Below are 15,070 nucleotides of genomic sequence, written 5' to 3'. Positions count from 1 at the left end.
GATAGCCGCGAGATGGCTGAACCAAACACACCTGTGTTAGGCTCTCCATGTCCTCTGTCTCAGGGGTTCTCTACCTTTTCCACACGGTTGATGCCATTTTGCAACAAACGTTTTTCAGGATGCTCCCATCCCCCTTTTTCGTCTAGCCATATAAAGGAGGGTGGCCATGATCCCCCACAACCTATTAATGGGCCCCAGATGGGGTCATGACCCCGCACAGAATGCTTTTCCTCTCCAGTGCACCCCTTCAAAGAGTCCCATGTAGTGACGGGCAAAGAAGAGCAGTGAGGTCGTTATTCTCATGTTGCCTGTAGATTCTGACCCTCTGCCTAGCAGATGGAGTCGTGGCTGGGTGAAGCTCAGTGGCTGGTGTTCTGTAGAAGGTCAGACTAAATGATCATCGTGGTCTCTTTGGGCTTTAAAATCTGACATGACAGGGAGACCAAATCTTGGTGTTACGGAGAAATTGCCTGATGTTCCCTGACAGGATCACCACCAAAATGCTACATTTCAGGGCTCAGCGGAGCAAGGATCCTCTCTCCGATGAGGCTGGCTCCTCATTTGGAAGTGGGATGTCTGTAACAATGGACGATGGGAGTGCTGCTACCTTGATGTCGAGCAGGCCACAGCAGGGTCAAGCAACAACAGCTGGAGAGGGAGCCCCTTTACCTCTCTTGGTGGGAGGTCACGCTCAGTGGGGCCCTCTTGTTCTGGCAGATGGATTTCAGCAACCACTGTAGGACTCTCCTTTAATTCATAAGCTTGTGCCAATCAACCAGAGTTTAAATTCAGGGGTCACATGGGGGAGCACATGCTTAAAGCAGAGAGAGCAAGAGCGTTTGCCTTTTCTCTTCTAGGCTTAGGAGAACTCGGCTCTCCCAGAGCTCCCCTTCCTCCTGCCTCTTCACTGGCTGGTGATGTCAGGGAGAATCTGAAGTGGGAGCAGCAGGAGGGACTGGTGCCTGGCTGGGGAGTTGATGAGTCTCTGAGTTTTTCCTGCCACTAGGCAGAGCAGCAGCATCCCATCTGGTGTAGGAGGAGGATTGTCCAAGTTGGGAGGCCCCAGTCTGCCTCCTCCTGATGCCTTGCTGGTTCCTCCTGTGCCCTTGGGCACAGACATGGGGGAAAGGCAGATCCTGCTTCACTCAGCTCTCCCTCCCCTTGGGGAGCAGGGAAGGGAGACCCTGCTGCTGACTTCCCCTCCCTTAGACAGAGCGGCCCTGTCAGCTGCCTCTCTCCTCCTGGCACTACAGAGTAGAAAGAAAGGCTGGGAGCACAAGTGTTTCTCTCTCTCTCTCTCTCTCTCTCTCACACACACACACACACTCTCCCTCCCCCCACCCGGCCCAGGCCTACTTGGGGACATGGATTCCTTTCAGGTATGCTGATTCCTTTGTCCCATTCTCTTCCACGTGCCATGTCCCATCACATGAGATGACACAACATCCTCTCATAATGTGATGTCAATACCTATGAGCCAAGGTGCGTGAGTTAATATATTTATTGGACCAGCTCCTACAATGCCTCACCCACCTTGTGTCTCTGATCTCCTGGGACCAACATAGCTACAACAACACTGCGAACCTCAATACCTATAACAATCTACAACCGCCACAATGGTTGCACTCCCCTCACCTGTGTGGACCTATTTTTAACCACTGCTGCTGTGGCTGTGACTTTCTCAGAGGCTTACTTGGCTTCAGACCAGTACACAAAAGCTGCTGAGCCAGCAAGCTCCAAGAGGCCCAGTCTTTGCCTTGACATCAGCCTGCCAGCCAAATGCTGATAGAGTTGTCTTACAGAACTGAGGGTCTCTAGATAAGCTCAGGGGGCTCAAGGTGCTGTGACTGACCTCACACAGGCCTGGACCTTGGTAACAGCCTACCGTGCTAAAACTGCTGAGTTAGTTGCCACCAGTGCTTTGGCATCATCTGGGCAAGCTAGAGAAACTGATCCAGAGAACTTAGCAGTGCATGCTTGGTGTTGACCCAGAATGCTATGGCTGTGACGGGGCATATCAACCCTGCACTGGCGACGCAGGGTTTAAAAACTGGCTTTGGGCCATGCTCCCAGTGGAGGGAGAATATAAAAGGAAGCAGCTCAGCTCAGTGTGGATGGCTGAGGAGGAGAATGGATGTGTGCTGCAAATGCCTGCTGAGACGCCACCGGGACTCCAACCCACCAAGGCAGCACACCTTAGCCGTGCAGCAGGAAGCCTTTCAACCGCGGGGACCAAAGGAGACAATGCGTCAGAGGGGATCCCAGAGACAGAGCAAAGGGCAGGAAGCGACGCAGGGAATGCATCTGGGGATATGGAGCCCTGAGCCCTGTACCAGGGTAGCTGGTTTTGAAAGGCCCTAGGTCGGAAGCAGCTGGAGTAGGGTGGGCTGGAGTTCCTCTACCCTCGCCACACTCACCACTAGGCACCCTAGCCGGTAGGGAAAGCAGCCTACTTGGACTCTCACCATTGGGCGATACAGCCGCTGGCTGCAGTGACTACTGGACCCTGGCCACGAGGTATTACCGCTGCAAGAGGGCAGCACCTTGGACCCTGGCCACTAGGCATTACCGCCACCAGAGAGAGGGCGGTGCCTTGGACCCTGGCCACGAGGCATTACCGCTGCCAGAGAGAGGGTGGTGCCTTGGGACTCCCGCTGACCCTTTGACAATGGTTCTTGAGCAAGTAGCCCACAAGGAGGTCTCTGCCGTGATGTTAGCTCAGCAGGCTATAGCTGATGAGCTAATCACTTTGCAGAGAACTTTGCCTTCATATCAGCCCTGTAAGCTAGAGATGCTGGGCCAGTGAGCTGCCAAAGGCAGTTGTCCTGACATCAGCCAAGCAAGTGAACCCTAATTTCACAAAAGCGGGAACTTGACATTCTCTCAGCAAGCTAGAGACCGCACTGGGTGTGTCTACACGGCAGCTGAGAGGGTGCTTCCCAGATCAGTTTGAGCTAGCGCAGTAAAATTGGTGACGTGGGCAGTGGCTCAGGCTAGCCACATGAGTTCAATCGTGCCTGACCCACTGGGGACATATTCAGACAGCTATAGCTATTTTAACAAGGTAATGTGGGGCCCACGAGTCCGAGTCGGTTGACCTAGGCTCAGTGGCTTGCTGCCACTGGCTGTGTGGATGTATCACTGGAGATCTGAGCCTTGACATTAGCTCAGCGTGTTAGAATTGCTGCCTCCCGGAGATCTGTGATGTGTCAGATCAGCAAGCTAGGCCTCACAAAGGCCTGGGTCTTGATCTCAGCCCAACGAGGCAGAGGTGGTGAGCCTGTAACCCTCTCAGGGTATGTCTATGAAGCTGGGAGGTGTAATTCCCAGCGTGGGTAGACATACACTTGCTAGCTCTGCTTTAGCTAGTGCCTAGCTAGAGCTGTGTGTTCGTGATGGCATGGGTGGCAGCTCAGGCTAGCTGCCCACAGACATACCCAGAGGAGTCAGGTGGGATTGTACTCAGACAGCTGAACTGAGCCACTGGCAATGCTGCTGCGGGCTGCAGCCATGCTGCTATTCTTAGGCATTAGTTTGAGCAGAACATCTACCTAAACTGGGAATTGCACCTCCGAGTTGCTGTGTAGATGTACCCTCGGAGGCCTATGTCTTCACTGCAGAACAGCTAGCTAGAGGTGCTGAACCCAGGAGCTTAGAAAGACTGTTGTCCTGACATCACAAGGCTTTGTGAATTCTGTCAACACCTTGGTGGCTTTCACAACCTCTCTCTCCACAACACCAAAATGCAAGGGCTACAAACAAGGGATGTATTGATGAATTTATAATGTATGTGCAGCAGAGTGGGATAGGTAAGTATCAAATTATGGCCTCCATTTTGTACTGTGTTGAACAGAAGCGTAAACATGCCCAAAGACAACCTATTGTACTGTTTCCACACAGCTGCTCTGCCATGCCCGGGAAAGCGGATACCTCAATGAAGCACTATCACTGAGAGTCACCTGGTGCTATTGACTTTGAGTGACTCTCAACTCCTGGCCAACCCCCATGGCATAAGGTCTTTTTCTACACAGCTGGGTCAAGCATGACTGTGGGAGAGGCTGGAGCTTTGCACTGGAACACTTGGCAGAGAGACGGGGTATCTCGACATTGCACGCTCAGGCTGGACTCTGATGCAGTTTGAGCCCAACTCCCCGCTTCCATCCACTCACAAATCAGTCTGACACAGATCAGCATGCATGCAGGACCTGGGTCCTAGGACCCTGTTGGGGGGTGGAGCCAAGTCCTGCTGAGACACTGGCCCAGCCCTGTCATTGTGCAGCTCAAGCTGCAGATGCAAGTCAGAAGGTCTGTGGCGTGCAGTATGGACTCATTAGCATAAACCCAGGCTTACAATGCAGTATGGATGCTCAAGCACAGGCTTGGAAACACCAAGTCCACATGCTCGGGTCCCACAGACCTGGGTTTACAATGAAGTGTAGACCTATGCCCGGAGGCCTACTTAAGAGGGGGTGCAGCTCTGTGGAGGAGCCAATCTTCACCACATGTAAGAAGGACTGGGGAGGGCAGGAGGAACCCTGCCCAGCCTGAAACATAGACAACCCATGGAATCACAGAAGGGGTGAGATCAGATGAGGGAAGGATGTGTCTTAGGACTCTTGTTAGTTTCAAAGATCTCGATCTGTTGGGTGCTTTAAGAGTAAAATCACTGTGGTTAAGAAATTCCTTTGCTGTGTTCCTTGCTTTCCTGCCACATTGTCCCTGAAGGGTTTAAACTGGAAGCCCAAAGCCTGGGTGGAATGCTGGGGGAGCAGGTATCTGTGACTGGGGAGCCTGGGAAGTCTTGAACGCTGGATTCAGGGTAGCTGGATGGCAGCACCTCCCTGTCCCAAGGAAGAGTATCAGGCAAGAGGTCTGAGCCCAGGAATGTGTCCTAAGAAACAGTGACTAGACTCTCTGCCCAGACCTGGTTGGCTTGGAAGCACAAGTCCACTGTCAACAGACTGGTGACTGCATGGAGTGGGCCAGGTTGTAACAGTACGTTTACATTAGCCCTCAAAAGGCATTGGGCATGGGAAAAGGAAGAAAGAACTAGCAGACTAAACACTGGCGAAAGGAGCATGCGGTTCAAGAGGTTTCATTATCAGCCACTATCAATGACTTCCTGTGGGTAGGGTGACCTTTGCTCATTCGTAGAAAGGCTTCTAATTGGCCTCTGAACTAATTAGGTTCCATGATGTGTCATGCATAGTGAATTAAGCAAGGGTCATGATACAAATGAATCACGTTCGTTATCAGCACCCATCGCTGACGCAGTTTACTGCTCATTCCCGTAAAGGCTGTTTGCAAACTCACCTGTACATGGTACTGCGATGTCTCATGCATAATTACATTAGAGTTAGAGTATTTCTTCCTTTGTTCTGAAAAAAGAAGAAAACATGCCTTGCATTTAATGTTCATTTATCAGTGAAATAGGATCCAAGGACCGTAGCTCACATGACTGGCTCTACTGCCTTTCTCAATCCCTCTGAATGTATTGGATTAATCAAATCCATTGGAAACAGCGCATGTGTAGAAAAATATATTAACCTTTATTACAGAGACTCGCAAACAACACGTCTGGATTTTCATATTACCGGTAACTTGATTTCTGGAAGCCAGGGGAATTTCTGGAAGCTTGTTTGTCAAAGAAATGAAACTTAAAAAGCCAGATAAACTATGAGGTTATCAGAAGAGAGAGAGTGAGGTATGGCTCCCCTGCCTGAGAAACCTGGCTCAGGGCCACAAAGCAAAATTTCTCTGAAAGGGAAATTATGAACACCCACCACGCTGCACAAAAGCTCTACATTAAAGCTGGGCAAAATGTCTGACAAAACTTTTTTTTTTAAATGCAGATTCAGGTCAAATTTACCAAATTGTTTCTGCCCAAATTAAAAAACCAAACAAACGGGGAAAAAAATCAATTTTTTTTCTTTTGATATTTTCAAAACCATCCATAATACTTTCAATAACATTTTGGAAAACTGAAAATAGCGTTTTTTTTTAAACTCTGAAAAGTGTATTGGGAGGGGATTTGCAAAAAAAAAATTGAAATATCAATTTTTTGAGTGACATTAATCATCACTTTTAGGGGTTAACCTTGAGAACTACAATAGTTACATCAAAAAGTCTTGATGCCTGATGATGCTCACATCCTCTCAATGCAATCTCATAGTGTATAAAGGAGTGGGTTTATTTCTCTCCCCTCGCCCCATCAGACTAAATTGGTGTGCTTCGGATCCTTTAAGCTACTCTGACAGGCAGTGTGTGTGCATGGGCTTCATCTCCCACACTTCCATTCCTAGCAGCCGTTTTTCCCTATTGTATAATCCCAAGAATTGTGGTCTACAGGAAAGAGCGTAACTCTAGGAGTTGAGAGATCTTGACTTCGAATCCTGGCTCTGCCACTGCCTGCTGTATGGCCATGGGTGAGTCACTTTACCTCTCAGTCTCAGTTTTCCCCATCTGTGAAATGGGGATATCACTACTTATGCACCACATAGGGCTGTTTTGAAAGTTAATTATTTCGTATCTGTCCCTTGCATTAAATATGTCCAGAAGTATATGAATGCTAAAATCACTACTTGCTAGAGCTTACCTTCCTGCTGCTGCTGTTTATTTAGTGTCACAAGGGTGCATGGGGCTTTACAAATCTAAAAAAAACCACAAGCTCCCCACCCTGAGGAACTTGTTATCCAAGAATCCTGTCCAGCTCCTACTAAAGTCAACAGTAAAACTCCTATTGTCTTCAGTGGGAATGGACTCAGACCATAAACTAAGGCGATGGCTACACTACAGTGCTTACAGTGGGGCAGCTGCACCAGTGCAGACGCTCTAAGCTGAGGGGAGAGAGCTCTCCCGTCCCAGTGCGCAGCATTGCGCTGTCCACACCTGCGCTTCGGGTAACGTACGTCACTCGGGGAGTGCTTTAGTCACACCCCTGTGTGACATCATTTATACCAGGGGTCAGTAACCTTTCCGAAGTGGCGTGCCGCGTCTTCATTTATTCACTCTAATTTAAGGTTTCGCGTGCCAGTCATACGTTTTAACGTTTTTTAGAAGGTCTCGCTCTAGAAGTCTATATATTATATAACTAAACTATTGTCGTATGTAAGTAAACAAGGTTTTCAAAATGTTTAAGAAGCTTCATTTAAAATTAAATTAAAATGCTGATCTTATGCCACTGGCCCGCTGCCAGCCTGGGGTTCCATTCACCTAGGCCGGCAGCAGGCTGAGCAGGGCCTGCGGCCGGGACCCTGGCTGGCAAGGGGCCGGCAGTCAGAACCCCAGACTGGCAGTGGGCTGAGCGGCTCAGCCCACTGCCAGTCTGGGGTTCCATCCGCTAGCTCCTGCCAGCCAGGGTCCTGGCTGTCGGCCCCTCTCAGCCCGCTGCCGGTCTGGGATCCCGGCCCTGCCCATGTAGAGTGGGTACCTACCTTCTCCCTGGCCCATTCTAGCCCATTCTCTTCCTGTCTCTCTGCACTGAGCTGAGGGTGGGAGTGCACTGAGCACAGGGCTGGGGGTGAAGGAGCAGGCTGGGGGTTGGGGTGCAGGGTCTGGCCAGGAGCTAGAATGAGGGAGGGGGCTCAGGGTTGGGGCAGGAGGTTTGGGTGTGGAGTTCTTACCTGGGCAGCTCCCATTTGGTGTGAGGGGTTCAGATGGGAATGTGGGGGGGGCAGGAGCTCCTGTTTGGTGCTCAGGGTGGGGGTGGGAATGTGGGGGGTGCAAGAGTCAAGGCATGGGGTGTGGGGGGGTGCAGGAGCCAGGGCAGGGAGCTGCGGGTGTGTGCGGAGGGTGCAAGAGTCAGGGCAGAGGGCTGGGGGCATGTGAGGGGGGTGCAGGAGTCAGGGTATGGGGTGTGGGGGGTGCTAGAGTCAGGGCTGGGGTCGTGGGGGGTGCAGGGGTGAGGGCAGAGGGCTGGGAGTGTGGGGGTGTGTGCAGGGGTCAGGGCAGGGGGCTGGGATGCGTGTGGGGGGGTGTAGGGGTCAGGGCAGAGGGCTGGGGGTGTGGGCTAGGGTCATGGGGGTGCTCCCAGCCCCCTGCCCAGAGCGGCTCACGGCAGGGGGCTGGAGGGGATATACCCTGATTCCACCCCACTTCCCCAAGACGCCATCCCCACCTCTTCTCCGCCTCCGCCTCCCCCCCCCCCCCAGCAGCAAGCGCACTGTGGCTCCGCTTCTCCCCCTCGGCACAAGGGCCATCAGCTGATCGGCTGCAGGGAGGGAGAGGAGGAGGGGCAGGAACCCAGCGCGCTGGGGGAAGAGGCAGGGGAGGGGGGACCTTGCCTGCCCTGCAGTAGCAGCAGCCGCCGCCGGCAGGACCAAGCTTCTTCACCCTGCTCCTGCGGGGTGGGTGGGGAAGGGGCGGAGAAGAGTGGGCCGGGGCAGGCAGGATTTTTAAGACACGCTGCTGCCTGCCTGCCGGGGTCCCGGCCTGAGTTCGGCAGCGGGCTGAGCGGGGCCGGCGGCTGGGACCCGGCAGACAGCAGCGTGCCATTAAAAATCGGCTCGCCTGCCATCTTTGGCACACGTGCCATAGGTTGCCAACCCCTGATTTATACCAACGTAAGCTGTGGTGTGTATGTAGCCTAAAAGATAATAGAAGGGTGAGTATCAAATGTGGAGAAAGAAGGAGGGGATGGGATAGGGAGAGGGATGCCCAGACAAGAGGAAGGGGAGAATCATGTGCAGAGCATCTGGCTTGCTTTCACACGACAAGCTTTTGTAACAGGAATTGTTGCTTCATATGTTTATTAATAGACACGCATGCACGTATCTTATCATGATCAGGTGCGGCAGCGGCCATAAGGAACACCCAAGCAGAGATTAGCAGTGGAAAGCAGGCAGGGTGTTGGAGGAAGCACTGAAAAGAGGAGAGGGAGAGCGCTTGGTGCCCAGGAGTAAGGAGGCGGCTCCAAGAATGGGCAGGAAATGGCAGTGGGAGGAGACAGCAAGGTATAGTGGTATGAGCAATGCATTGAGTGACAAGACAGAGGAGGAAATGAGAGCTGAGAGGCAGGCAAGAGCAGAACTCTGCAGAACCCTGAAGTGAGGAGAAGGAATCTGAATATGATGCAGAAGGAGGCAGGAGAATGGTGCAGAGATTTGAAGAGGGACATGGGCGGCAGGTTACATAGGCTGGGCGAGGCTGTGCGTCTCCAAACAGCCAGGTGTGGCCCCGCCCCCTGCTTACCACCACTCCCTGCATGCGGCTCCAGTCCTCCAGCCCCCAGTGCTCTGGCTGGGGAGGCAGGGGCCACACACCACCCACTGTCCCGCACTCTGAGGTTGTGGGAGTTGCAGCCGCATGCCACCCGTGCTCCCAGCACTCCTTTGGGGGTGGGGGGTTAGCCTGGGCCAGGACTGGGCCAGTGGCCGTGGTGGTGTGGGGGCTCTGGGCTCCAGGGGGCAGAAGGGGTGGGGCCTCGAGTAGAAGGGGCGGGGTTGGGGGCTAGCCTCCCCCAGCCGGCAGTTCACATGCTGCCCATGAGGAGGGGGTTATACAGAAAGTCCGGCAGGAGAAGATAAATTGGAATGGACACAGGTGAAAAAAGTAGGGAGGCCCAATAGGACAAAGGTCCCGTGGTCAAAGCAATTCATGTCCAAAGCTACTAATGAGGAACTGCTTCAATGTGGACATGAGCTAATCTTGCCCTTCCCTTTCTGATGACTGAGAGAAGTGCCAAGCAATGCTCTCAAACCCCATCAGCCTGGGAAACCCGAATCCCATGGCATCTCCCAATTCATGTGGTTGTACGCTACAGTATCTACCAAGTTAGCAGGCCAGTCACTTCTTTAGATGTTTTCAAACTATGTCAATAGTTGAGTGCTAGCAAGAAAGTGATTCAGCAGGTTCTTCAGGCCATCCTTGCTCTCCACCCATACATTACTCACAAAAAGCAACAAACAGAGTTCCAGCAAACAACCCACAAGGGGAGAAGCAATTCTTCTTTTAATGCTAAGTGGGGTACAAGTGCTGGTCCAAGAGGTGAATATAGCTGGACCACTTGGTAACAGCAACCATATAGTAATTAAATTTAACATCCTTGTGGTGGGGAAGATACCAAAGAAGCCCACCACAGTAGCATTTAACTTCAAAAAGGGGAACAACACAAAAATGAGGAAGCTAGTTAAACAGAAATTAAAAGGAACAGTCATAAGAGTGAAATGCCTGCAAGCTGCATGGACACTTTTTAAAAACCCCACAATGGAGGCTCAAATTAAATGTATATTCCAAATAAAGCAAATTGATAAATTAAACAGTAATAAGTTACCAGACCAGACGGTATAGACCCAAGAGTTCTAAAGGAACTCAAATATGAAATTGCAGAACTACAAACTGTGATATGCAACTTAACACTTAAATCAGTTTCTGTACCAGATCACTGGAGGACAGCTAACGTGATGCCAATTTTTAAAAAAGGCTCCAGAGGCAATCCTTAAAATTACAGGCTGGTAAACCTAATTTCAGTACCAGGCAAATTGGCTGACACTATAATAAAGAATAGAATTCTCAGACACATGGGTGAATGTGATTTGTTGGGGAAGAGTCAACACAGCTTTTGTAAATGGAAATCATGCCTCACCTATTAGATTTGAGGATCTCAACAAACATGTGGAGAAGGGTGATCCAGTGTATATAGCGTACTTGGACTTTCAGAAAGCTTTTGACAAGGTCATTCACCTAAGGCTGTTAAGCAAAGTTTGCAATCATAAAATAAGAGGGAAGGTACTCTTGTGAATCAATAATTGGCTACTAAAAGACAGGAAACAAAGGGGAGGAGTAAATGGTCAGTTTTCACTGTGGAGAGAGATAAATAGCAGGGTCCCCCAAGAATCAGTACTTGGACCATGCTGTTCAACATATTCATAAATGATCTGGGAAAAGGGGTAACGAGTGAGGTGAAAAAGTTTGCAGATGATACAAAATTACTCAAGATTGTAACTCTTTGCTTTGGACTTAACTAAGGGATCTCACAAAACTGGGTGTCTGGACAATAAATGGCAGGTGAAATTCAGTGTTGATAAATGCAAAGTTATGCACATTGGAAAACATAATCCCAACTATATATTCAAAATGATGGGGTCTAAATGAGCTGCTACCACTCAAGAAAGAGATCTTGGAGTCATTGTGGATAGTTCTCTGAAAATATTGGCTCAATGTGCAGTGGCAGTCAAAAAATCTAGCAGAATATTAGAAACCATTAGGAAAGGGAAAGATAATAAGACAGAAAATAGCATAATGTCACTATATAAAATCCATGGTACGCCCACACTTTGAATACTGTGTGCAGATGTGGTCGCTCCATCTCAAAAAAGATCTATTAGAATTGGAAAAGGTACAGAGAAAGGCAACAGAAATTATTAGGGGGATGGAACAGCTTCCATATGAGGAAAGTTAAAAAGACTGGGACTGTTCATCTTGGAAAAGAGATGACTCAGTGGGGGATATGACCAAGGTCTGTAAAATCATGAATGGAGTGGAGAAAGTGAATAAGAAAGTGTTATTTACTCTTTCACATAACTCAAGAACCAGAGGTCCCCAATGAAAATTAATAGGCAGCAAGTTTAAAAGGAACATAAGGAAGTATTCTTCACATAATGCACTGTTAACCTGTGGGACTTGTTGCCAGGGGATGTTATGAAGGCCAAAAGTATAAATGGGTTAAAAAAATATAAGAGATATGTTCCTGGAGGACAGGTCAATCAATGGCTATTAGCCAAGATGGTCAGGGATGTAACCCCAAGCTCTGGCTGCCAGATGATGGGAGTGGACGACAGGGGATGGATCACTCAATAATTTCCCTGTTCTGTGCCAACTGCCAGTGTAACAAACAGCAAAGGCACAGTCTGGGCCTTTGTCTCAGCCCTACGATACCTGGGTGTGTGTCCTCCTTTCCACCAAAGCCTCCTTCCCCTCTCTCTCCCAAGCAGCCACTCTGCAAAGGGAGGGGAAGCTGCTGGTCTGGACTTTCAATGACCAGGTGGTGCCCTGGTACCTTGCCCCGTGAGTTTATATGTTAAAATCTATTGTTGGGATTTCTGCTGTACCTGGGACCTTGGTACCCAAGTGCCATGACTTTCAGAAATACGACTTGTGTCCTTCCACATCTGTGCATGTGCTACCAGCCCTGTGGCCAGAGGCACCTGTGTGCTCAGGGATATCTTACCTGTGACTGGTTGCTTGTGCCTAATACACAAATGGAGCAGACCAATGCCACCACCTGCAGGCCTCTCTTACTGCCAGTCCAAATCACTTCTATGCTGTGATAGGTAGCTGCAGACTTAGCTGCCAGGGCTGGTTCAGCAAACAGAGAATGGGTCTCTCTTACTGCATTGTGTATCTCCCCTTTTCTCCTGGACAACTAAACTGTGCCCTATGTTATCACAATACACTGTACTCCATCTTGGTGGTATCTGAGCGACATTATTGGTCAAGCACCAACAGTGTATGCTAATCTGCAGAAGACACTAAATGAAGTGTCCCTGCCCCAAAGGGCCAGCAGGTAGAGCTAGTCCAAAATATTTTTGATGGAACAATTTTTCATTGGAAAATGCAGTTCTGTCAAAATCTAAATGTTTTGTGGGAACATGGCAATTCTCAGGAAATTTTCGATGGGGACAAAGTCTAAATGAATCATTGACTTTCTCATTTCAATAGTGTTGTAACATTTTGTTTTGATTAACATTTCAGTTCATTTCAGTTTGATTATTAGAATTACAATTATATTTATATAATCCAATATGTAATATTTCATATTGCAGAAATAAAACAATTTGCTGGTTCCAAATAAAATTTTAGGGGGGGAATGCTTGTTCCGATGGAAATTTTGACTCTTTGTGCTGATTTGGAATGAAAAGATATCTTGGAATTTCTTGCAAAAAGGAAATTCTGTTTTCTGACCAGCTCTACTTACAGGTCAAATATGAGTTTCCAATCCACAAAAAGTACTGATGAAAAATGACCATAATTTATCAGTTAGAACCTAATCTAATCTACAGTGTTTCTAATGCACCCATCACTACTCTGTCTAGGCACCCTGTATGAAGAATCTTGTGGTTTTAACCATTTGAAAATATTAATCAACGTCTATCCTGTGCCAGTGTGTTCCCTCCCTCATATGACCTCGGGCCCTTATGGGTGGGAGACAAGCAAAAGACAACTCAGGAACTTGGTAATGGGCAGTGGAGAAATCTGTGTTCATATGTTTGTTGTTTCTAAATTCAGATAATGAGGCTATTGATGTTTTAGCACTATTCCCCTTTGGGAAGCTGGGATTTGCAAATGAAAAGGCAGTGGGAAAGCTGGTAAAAGTACAGACTTCACAACAAGCTTCTGGAACCAGAGCAAGGGTAGTCTAATGGCATTGAAATAGCATGCAGGAGACCTGGGTTCAATCCCCTGCTTTTGCCAGAGGACTGACGCTGGGCAAGTCATTTACTGTGTCTATTCCTCCATTCCCATCTGTAGCAGAGGGTTAACACTTCTATCTCCCACCCTGTCCTGTCTATTAAGACCAGTCTGCATGAGAAAGCTGCACTAGTTTTTAAACCACTTTAGTTACACCCTTGTGAAAGGCTGTGTGGACCCTCTTATTTCAGTTTATTTTGGTTTAGCGTAAGGCAGTTATCAGATGGGTTAAGTAACCAAAATAAGCCACACTTAAACCAAAATAAGTGTCCACGTAGGAGCTTAAAAACTGTTTCAAGTTAAAGCAGTGTTAACTTTCTCATGCAGACAAGACGTTAGATTGTAAACTTTTCAGGACAGTCACTTATTATGCGTTAGGCACTGCACTGTACAAACACAAGGAGACCTCAGATCTCAGCTGGAGCTTCGAACAACAAAATCCAGGGCTTAGATGGTGCAGGTCAAACCTGAGCTTTCAACGCCATTTTTGTTCTTTGTCCCCCCTCTAGTTTTAGTTGGGGATCATAGAATCATAGAATATCAGGGTTGGAAGAGACCTCAGGAGGTCATCTAGTCCAACCCCCTGCTCAAAGCAGGACCAATCCCCAACTAAATCATCCCAGCCAGGGCTTTGTCAAGCCTGGCTTAAAAATATCTAAGGAAGGAGATTCCACCACCTCTCTAGGTAACGCATTCCAGTGTTTCACCACCCTCCTAGTGAAACAGTTTTTCCTAATATCCAACGTAAACCTCCCCCACTGCAACTTAAGACCATTACTCCTTGTTCTGTCATCAGCTACCACTGAGAACAGTCTAGATCCATCCTCTTTGGAACCCCCTTTCAGGTAGTTGAAAGCAGCTATCAAAACCCCCCTCATTCTTCTCTTCCGCAGACTAAACAATCCCAGTTCCCTCAGCCTCTCCTCATAAGCCAGGTGTTCCAGTCCCCTAATCATTTTTGTTGCCCTCCGCTGGACTCTTTTCAATTTTTCCACATCCTTCTTGTAGTGTGGGGCCCAAAACTGGACACAGTACTCCAGATGAGGCCTCACCAATGTCGAATAGAGGGGAACGATCACGTCCCTCGATCTGCTGGCAATGCCCCTACCTATACATCCCAAAATGCCATTGGCCTTCTTGGCAACAAGGGCACACTGTTGACTCATATCCAGCTTCTCGTCCACTGTAACCCCTAGGTCCTTTTCTGCAGAACTGCTGCCGAGCCATTCGGTCCCTAGTCTGTAGCGGTGCATGGGATTCTTCCGTCCTAAGTGCAGGACTCTGCACTTGTCCTTGTTGAACCTCATCAGATTTCTTTTGGCCCAATCCTCTAATTTGTCTAGGTTCCTCTGTATCCTATCCCTACCCTCCAGTGTATCTACCTCTCCTCCCAGTTTAGTGTCATCTGCAAACTTGCTGAGGGTGCAATCCACACCATCCTCCAGATCATTTATGAAGATATTGAACAAAACCAGCCTGAGGACCGACCCCTGGGGCACTCCACTTGATACCGGCTGCCAACTAGACATGGAGCCATTGATCACTACCCGCTGAGCCCGACAATCTAGCCAACTTTCTATCCACCTTATAGTCCATTCATCCAGCCCATACTTCTTTAACTTGCTGCCAAGAATACTGTGGGAGACCGTCAAAAGCTTTGTTA

The 15,070-nt window shown here is 49.0% G+C and overlaps 1 protein-coding gene across 6 annotated transcripts in view; it reads right to left on the bottom strand.

Annotated features, from left to right (window-relative positions):
• Window positions 1-15,070, bottom strand: part of EPS8L2 (EPS8 signaling adaptor L2) — a 110,501-nt gene that overhangs the window by 36,948 nt on the left and 58,483 nt on the right. For all 6 annotated transcript variants that reach the window (XM_073347145.1, XM_073347142.1, XM_073347141.1 and 3 more), the window contains one exon: window positions 5,314-5,378. In XM_073347145.1, the coding sequence (XP_073203246.1) occupies window positions 5,314-5,378 (65 nt within the window). The remainder of the gene's footprint in view (window positions 1-5,313; window positions 5,379-15,070) is intronic.

This window comes from Lepidochelys kempii, chromosome 6 (assembly GCF_965140265.1).
Source record: "Lepidochelys kempii isolate rLepKem1 chromosome 6, rLepKem1.hap2, whole genome shotgun sequence".
Classification (NCBI taxonomy): Eukaryota; Metazoa; Chordata; order Testudines; family Cheloniidae; genus Lepidochelys; species Lepidochelys kempii.
Note: the sequence above shows the minus strand (reverse complement) of the source record. Positions and strands in the feature narration are given on the sequence as shown.